Source organism: Cuculus canorus, chromosome 4 (assembly GCF_017976375.1).
Source record: "Cuculus canorus isolate bCucCan1 chromosome 4, bCucCan1.pri, whole genome shotgun sequence".
In the NCBI taxonomy this organism is placed as follows: Eukaryota; Metazoa; Chordata; class Aves; order Cuculiformes; family Cuculidae; genus Cuculus; species Cuculus canorus.
The window spans coordinates 25082459-25090765 of NC_071404.1; the positions used below are offsets into that span (position 1 = coordinate 25082459).

Below are 8307 nucleotides of genomic sequence, written 5' to 3' on the forward strand. Positions count from 1 at the left end.
TTCTGACCTTTATTTTTCCTTCTTGTTTCTTTGAAAACGAGCAAGTGGTTAAAAAAGTGGGGCGGGGGGGCAGGTGGGGGAAGTGGAAGGATGAAAAGGGCAATGACAGACAATGTCATCACACACATCTCACATCCATAGGAAGCCAGGCAATTTGAAATCCTGTGGTACGTGAATTAATGAAAAAGTAAAACCCTGGGCCCGTCTTACTTCATTGTACTTACTGGTAGAAATGCATAAGGTATACTGAAGTGTGTATGATGAATTCTATAAAGGTCTCGCTTCACCTTGATTCCTATTCAGATTATTTATCACAGTATTCCTGATAACCCTGTCTACATTTCATACACACTTCAGTATACCTTATGCATACCTTATGTAGACAGGGTTATCAGGAATACTGTGATAAATAATCTGAATAGGAATCAAGGTGAAGCGAGACCTTTATAGAATTCATAAAACTACTTCTCAGATATATTTCTGTTAGATGTATTTCTTGTTCTGGCATTTCATTCTATTTTCCGGTTTACAGAGCAGTATGAAGGCAGAGGTTCTTAATCCCATCATCAACAGTGTGCTGTTAGAGGTGAGTCTTCACTTTTTTCACATTAGGAAATGATCTTGTAAAATGATTTTGGAATGAAACAATTGCATTTGTGTCTGAAGAAACCCTTATATAAAAAGTGGTGACAATAGCATTCTAACTGTTCAGTGCCAGCTCATAAACCTCTTGGGTTTGTGTTCAGCCTCTCCCATAGGAGTTTAGAATTACTGAGGATTCTTAAGAACTATATGACTGAAGTGAGACTGCCCAGCTCTTAAATTCTGCTCCTGTATTGGTCAAAGCGCAGCATACAGTTGGCAATGTGCTGTTCAGCCCTTTTCTAACCTGTTCACAAGTTGCCTGGGATAAGTCTATTCTTACTGTTCCATTACCTACCCCAAATATTGTCAAGTATTTCTGATTCACAGATAGTTTCAGACTATTATTTTCTTTAAAATGTGAGTTGCAGATATGTCCTATCCAGGGACATTTAGATTTCTAGAAAGATTCAGTCTAGCAGCAGGTTTTGTCAGCGCATGAATAACCATGTGTCAGACATCACCAAATTGTTCATGAGTGATTTCCTTTGTTAGACACCACGAGATATTTTTCATCAGAATAGTAAAGTGAGTAAAATATGCTTCAGTTTTACGGAGAAGAAAAGAGGTCAAGAGGGAGTACTATGTTCATAAAGTACTCAAATGTGTCCTATCTGCAGCATGAATTCTTCTAACTCTGCTAATTAGGTCACACTTCTCTTCAAAGATAAACATAGTCGTGACTACAAATTGTCATTCTGTATCTAATAGCTGTGTTCCCTTAAAAATGAGGAGAAGATTGTTTTACAATAAGAAATTTTGCCCTGAATTAGCAATACCTTTAAGGAAAAGAAAGGAAAATTGAATAGAGCAGTAGTAAAGATTACTGTAAGGTTGCTTCTGTTTTAGGATAAGTGTGCTGTTGCAGTTGACATATCTTTCTGTGCTTCAAGAATTGCAAAATCTGGGAAAGTCTAGGATTGTGGAATACAATATTTTTTACTACTTAAATCCTGTATTTGTCTATAGATATGTATTAGTTCAGCCTAGATTTATGGAGAATTACAAGCTGCTATACCGTTCAGTGTCAGAATTTCCGAAAATAGTACTTTGTGCTAAAACTATTATAAGAATTCAAACTATTAATTTCAGTGACACTTCTTCCACCTACAGCAAATTAAAAATTAGACCTGCTGATGGAAAGACTAGCTGGTTTGTATTTAAAAAGTCAAATCAACTTCTGAACACTGTGGCATTTTATTCTACTTGCATTACAAATAAAACAATCCAAGAGTTCAAACTGAGGGGAAGGCAGATTTTTAGATAGTGATGCAGGTTATCCTTGTTAGCTGTAAACTGTTGTAATTTATCATTTTTGATATCTACAGACTCTCAAATCTTGTGTGAATACATATGCTAATATTGCATGATACAGATGTAAACTAAAAAGTCGATTTTAGAAGCACAATGTAATTCCTTAAATACATGACAGCTGTACTGATGAGCCACATGTTTTCTCTCCCGTTTTCTCTCCCCATTAGGGTTGCAACAGTGCTACTTACATTCAGGATGCCTTCCAGCTACTGCTTCCAGTTCTGCAAATTTCACATATCCAGACTGGCTGTTTGAAAGCACAAGAGTGACAGTTTCCCAGCTGTTGTCACCACTGGGCTTAACAGAAACCATAGATCTAATGTCTTTAATGTCTGCAGATATACAAGATGGTATGATTCTATGTCTGGCCACTTAGAGTCATTTGAAGACACTAAATGCAGTTTTGCACATAAAATATTGAATAACGTTTTAAAACTCTTTCAGACTTTTCGACTTTAGAAGTAGCTAGGAAAGTGAATAATTTCCTTTCCAATAGAGTGTATTCCTTTCATTAATTTAAACTTAAGTTTATTGATATTAGCATTGAATTAATTAGGGATTCTAAATGTTGACTCTTTGAGCTGTAGACAATGTATGAAGCAAATTAGAATGTAAAGTTTTAAAAAGAATTTCAGCCCAAATATGGATTTCCATTGTTTGCATCCCCACTGTCAATTAAAACTGTAAATTTCAGAAGTTTGTTTAGTTTTAGCCAACATGAACGATTTATTGCAGTGTTGTGTTGTTAAATATTATTTGCAGTAGCAAATAACATCATAACATTTAACATAACACTGTGTTGAAAGAGTTGTACAGTTATAGGTATTAACTTTATTAAATTACAATTATGGAGGATATGCATAAAGAATTATACTGAAAAGGAATTTTCTGTGCCACTTAAGAGTACAGATAAAGATCTGTGTTTGCTGACCCACAATTTTATATTCATTTCTGTCTATTTCTTAATTCCAACAGCTGAATAACACTGCAGGCCAAAGTGATCTTTTTAATAAGCAAGGAATAGAAATTTTTTCTTGATTTGGTGACTGAAACACCCCCTAAAACCATCTCCTCTCACTTGTGTTACCAGGTTAGCAATCTGGGGTTTAATTCGGACTTTAAACATTATGATCCTTTTTATCAAATGGAGTTACTGATACTGACAAGTCAGTAACACACTTTTTGGACATGAAAAAGAAGTTGTGAACAGAAGTTATGAGAGAATTGCTTTGAGTGGAGAGGTGATATATCAGAGCAATCATCTTTTCTCTGCGTCTGTAGCTAGGCAGAGCATTGGAGCAGGAGGAATGACATTTCATGATAACACTAGCAAATAGTGATAATTTGTCTATATCCTTAGCTTAAAATCCTGAGGTGTGTACATCAGAATTTTTTTTAGGCTAGTTTACCTCATAGAGATAGAATCTCCCAATATTTTATGCAGCCCCCTCTCCTGAATTTTCCTTGTTTATTATGTTTCGTTCAGCTATTTTGTATTTTTCTCCTCTTGATACACCCATGAATTGTATTTAAATGTTTTTTAATTGTAGTTAACATCTGAGTATATTTAATCATAGAAGCATAGTTCATATATCATAAAAAGTGTGAAACAGAGCATGATGAAAATACCATACTGGTAGAAAAGAGAAACCATGTATCTGCTTTGCACATGGGAACTTTTTTTTAATCCAAATAAGAGGAGACAGAAAGATCTGTTTGTGTCTTACACAATTGTAGTCCCTGTTCTGCTGTCACACGCATTGTGACTTTTCCATCTTTTCTTATTTAGAGATGAATTTTTCAATATCCCTGAAATAAGATTTATTATGCAAAATCTATTTTCCCCCACTCTATAATTTAACACGTTTGAGATATCCTTCTGGGTAAGTAGGAGTACAGTCTTCAAATCCATTTGCACAGAATATGAAAAAAAAGCTTACAGCAATGTGAACAAAAATAAGAAAGCCCCTTGGCAGTTGAAAAAGCAAGCAAATCTTGACATTCATTGGTATTTATGCCGTATTGAACAGCTAACATTACCTCAGCATGGGAGAAAACAGGACACAGGAAAATGCAGAAAGTTAGCCCAGAAGTAGATACAACTCCCACCAACTGTTATATCCATGGCACCTCTACCTGATGTTGCACTAATCCGGAAAGGTTCTCTTCAGAATGCTATTACAAAATAATGATTGGTTGGTGCAAAACATTTTGTCTTGAGCTTCTACACTTTGGGAGGAATAAGTGGACTCTTCTCTAGTAGTCCTGTCTGGCTGCTGGAAGAGACACACTTGTACTTACAGTCACAGAATGACCTTACGCAGGTCATTCTTGAATGTGCACTGACCCAGAAGAACAGCTTCTCAGTGTGGATTATAGAGGACCATGGTACTTCCTCTGCGTACTTGATCATGAGCGGTTTTCACAGCAGTGAAAGCATTCAGTAGCTTGTACAAGGGCCTGTTTGTTTAAAGCAGCTTCTTCTGTTGTTCGGTGCTGACAAGCAGAATGTAATACTAGACCTGGTTAAAAGCTTGTTTATTTTTCAAATGAAGACTGACAAGAAAAGTCTAGTGTTTTCACCTGTCAATCATTACATCCCAGATCTGGTTTTACTTTAATTTGATCGTGATTTTTCATCAAGAAGCCTTTCTTTCTACATTGGAGTAGATGTCTGCATCAGGTATCTGTGTGTCATATTACTGCCAAATAAGTCATTGAACACAGCAATAGCTGTCTCATGTTGTTCCTATGCCAAGTTAATGTTTTCAGACCTAAATGAATTTAGTTACTTTTTCATACAGATCTTCTTCTTCTCAGAAATGCAGTGCGGAATATATAGTGTTAAACCTGTCAGAAAAAATGTGTTGAGTAGTAGTGGTGCCTTTTAGGAGAGGCTGAACAATACCATAGTAGAAGCCTCAGGGGGATAATGTTTGAAATTGCTGAGGGGTATTCTTAAGACAAAGATTGCTTGTCCGAGATATTCCTTAGTCCAAGTTTCACTGTCTTCTTAAATTATGTATGTGTTGAATAAAGTGCCTTACCCTAAAGTAAAAGAAGACATAAAAAAATAACATGGGAACGTAAATTGTTTACATCCATATAACGTAAGAAGGGAAATGGGACACAGCATAGGAATACTACATCTGATCTCAGATGCAGTCACCTTGTCCTAGAAAAACAGCATGTCGTATCTTTAAATCAGTTTTAGGTATAAAATATTTCAGTAGAAAAGTACTATGTGGATGTAACGAGAATATTTTGTTTACACTGGTTTGTATTTTTCCATCAGTCAAATAAATAATTTGAGATACTGAACTGAAGCAGTACACTAAAACAGAATGTTTTCAAGAATAATGGGATGGGAGGATGTACTCAGGGAAGTCTTTCACTTTCAGATTTTGTGATTTACCTTTGGAATGATGAGTGTGATTTTACTGAGAGTCAGACAAAACCAGATATTGCCTTAAACTTTTAAGAGTGTTCTTTCATTCATCACCATCTTTTTCCGGGTCAGCACACTGCAAGTGCTGTGGCACTTGTCAAACTATTAGGTTTTGAGTATTTATTTCAAAAATACCCTAGATTGTGAAAGTTATTTGTTCTTTTGAGCAGATTTGTTTTTCATGGCATGCTGTTCACTTTTGAGCACACCTTTTTTTGCAGAGACAAAGGAGGCCAGCTTTTGCACTCAGTAAGCTGAGAAATCTATCAAGATGAATCTTAAAAGCAATGTCTGCATACCTACAACCTTGCAGATGATCCACTATTACAGGTCATCACTGAAGGGTGAGCTAGAGGTAAAATATTAGACAAGTCATTTACTATATTTGTATATTAAAGGTATTAGGGTTTGTTTTTTTCTAAAGGCAAGCAAAACAAGGGAAGCTGTAAGTTGTTTGCTGCTTTTTAGAGTATGGTTTATTCATGTGTAAACATCTCTTTCCCCATGATTTGCTCCTACGCTGCAGCAGCCATTGCTTGAGACAGCTAAACAAAAGAACTGTCTCTTCCACTTTTTTCATGCTGCTTAGATCATCCACTGAAGCCATTAATATTGTCCTGTAAAATGTGCCTCAGTCATATAATACAAACCCACAATTATTACAAATTGAGGTACTTTTTAATGATGTTTCCAGAGTCACCCACCAGTCGGGTTTCATAACAACTTTAATGAGTCTGAAACACCACAGAATTTTGAGTGACAAATACAGATTTTCACCTTTTAATGATTCACAGAAGTGTTTTTATCATACAAGCAGTCACCCAGCTGATAGGATTATCTTTGAGACATTCCAGTTCTATTTCAAATGACAGCCCTGTCCGTTCTATTAGTCTCAAAGAAATGTAAAGACTGGAAAAGGACTTTCCTGAATTCTTTTTAAAACCATCTCAGAGCAAGGCTTAACATGACACCATCAGCCAGTCTGACCTACTTTGAAATTCTTGCATTCTGACTGGAAAGCCCTCTGGACTTTAAACACTTTTTTTCTGTCTCAGATCAACCTTTGTTGCTGAAGCTGCTTTTATTGTGCAACCTTTACATTTTCCATGCTCTGACTCCTGCTTCAGCATTTACAATATTGATGATGGTGTGCAGGTTTAGAGTTAAAAAACAGAGAAATGTCAAAAATTGAGCTATATTAAAAAGATGGGAGGGGAAAAATAATTTTCAAAGAAAAAGAAAGAATGTGCTCTCTGCAAACAGGAACAATTTTCAAGGTTGAATTAGAGGAAAGGCTGTCTCAAAGAGTTTTTCAGCATTGTTCAGAATAAACAGCAGATGACATCTGATTGGTTCCAGCAGAACAGGAATAACAGCATTTCTGAAGTAAGGGAAAATCTCCATGAATTTGAAGGAAGTAAGTCAAAGATAAGAACATTCAAAGAGGAAGAGCTCAAAGGAAAGAAGACAGCTAATTTGATCAGTCTGGATCTGCAGTGCTCCTTCTCTCTTATTGCCTGTACCCCAAAAATCCCTGAGCACACTTCTGCTAAGCACTCCTTAGTAGTCTCCCACTTTTATCTGCTTTCACAGCTTCCTCTTAGAGTCTTTTGAGGAGGTGCTCTAGCAGATTCAAAGCGAGGCAGTAGCTGTATTCATTCTGCTTTTCAAACATTTTTCCCAAGGAGTAGAAGAATATTTCTTCTGCAGCTCTACAACAATGTGCAAAAGAACCTGCAGCAAGGACTAATCCTAATTTTCAGTGAACTGAATCTGATGCTTCTGTAAAGAGGAACAAAGAGGAAGGCATGAAGACATTACTCAAACGAATGTGTGCTATTTCTCTTCTGAACTACAGGAGTGAGGCTCAAAGGCATTCAACAAAAGGTACCAGTTCTGGAGTCAGACAGTGTCACCTGAATGAAAGCCAGAGCACAGGGTAATTCAAACAATTTTAAACACTTTCAAAAGTCTCTCAACCCATTTACTAGGCTTGGAAAAATACAGTCCTACTCTTCCTGCCCTTGCTTATTTCAGACACCGTATCAGCAGCTTGTACGATGCTGGTATTTAAGGTGGCCAGTGCCTTTTCTCCAGCTTCCTTACCAATTCTGTCCTGTGTCCATTTTGCACATATCTGAACGCCACCAGTTCTGCCTTTCGCACCAGAGTTGCTCACCCCATTCTCTTATGCTTCCACGTCTCCTTCCCTGTGCTGGTTTCTGAGGTTCTTCTGTCCTGCCCATCATCTTGTGCTTGAGAAGCTGCACTGCTGCGCCAGGACATACTCTCTCTCCACGCATGTTCAGTTTGGAAAAAGCCAGAGATGAAGAAAGGGAGTTAAGGGGACATGGGAGGAGGGAAACCAAGAGGATCTCAGGAGAAATGGGAAGACACAGAACCAGTTGCTTTTTAGGTCCCTCCTTCCTCTTCCAGTGTAAGGAGGTTGAACTGAGGTCCCTTTCAACCTGAATTTCCTGAAGATCACATTTTATTCTCAACCATTCTTACAAATATCTCCTCATTCTCCCACTGTTTCCTATAGTTTGGATCATACAAACTATAATATAGATATCCTTTATAGTTTGGATGCAAGACAAGGTAAGGTCTACTCAACCAAACTGAAAAGCTTATAAGAACCTTTTGGGTTTACTTGTTCTTGAGGTTTTAAAAAGTAAATTGGAATCTTCCAGGGCAGTAAAACCAAACAAAGAGTAATAAAATAGTAAGTAACAATTTAACCATTGAAGGAAAAGAGGGAAATTACAGGCAGCAAGAATAATAGAATTAAATTATAGGAGAAAGGAAAGTAAATTTGGGTCACAAGGAGCAGGGCTGTCCCTATCAACAAGATCTCTGGGTGACTGATGGGGATGTATGATAGATAGTGCCATCATATGAAG

At 37.0% G+C, this 8307-nt stretch overlaps 1 protein-coding gene across 3 annotated transcripts in view; it reads left to right on the plus strand.

The window, feature by feature from the left end:
- The window catches only part of FAM114A1 (family with sequence similarity 114 member A1), a 42131-nt gene extending 33841 nt beyond the window's left edge, over positions 1–8290 (plus strand). For all 3 annotated transcript variants that reach the window (XM_054064337.1, XM_054064339.1, XM_054064338.1), the window contains 2 exons: positions 533–586; positions 2124–8290. In XM_054064337.1, the coding sequence (XP_053920312.1) occupies positions 533–586; positions 2124–2225 (156 nt within the window). In that variant the 3' untranslated portion in view covers positions 2226–8290. The remainder of the gene's footprint in view (positions 1–532; positions 587–2123) is intronic.
- Positions 8291–8307: the final 17 nt, after the last annotated feature.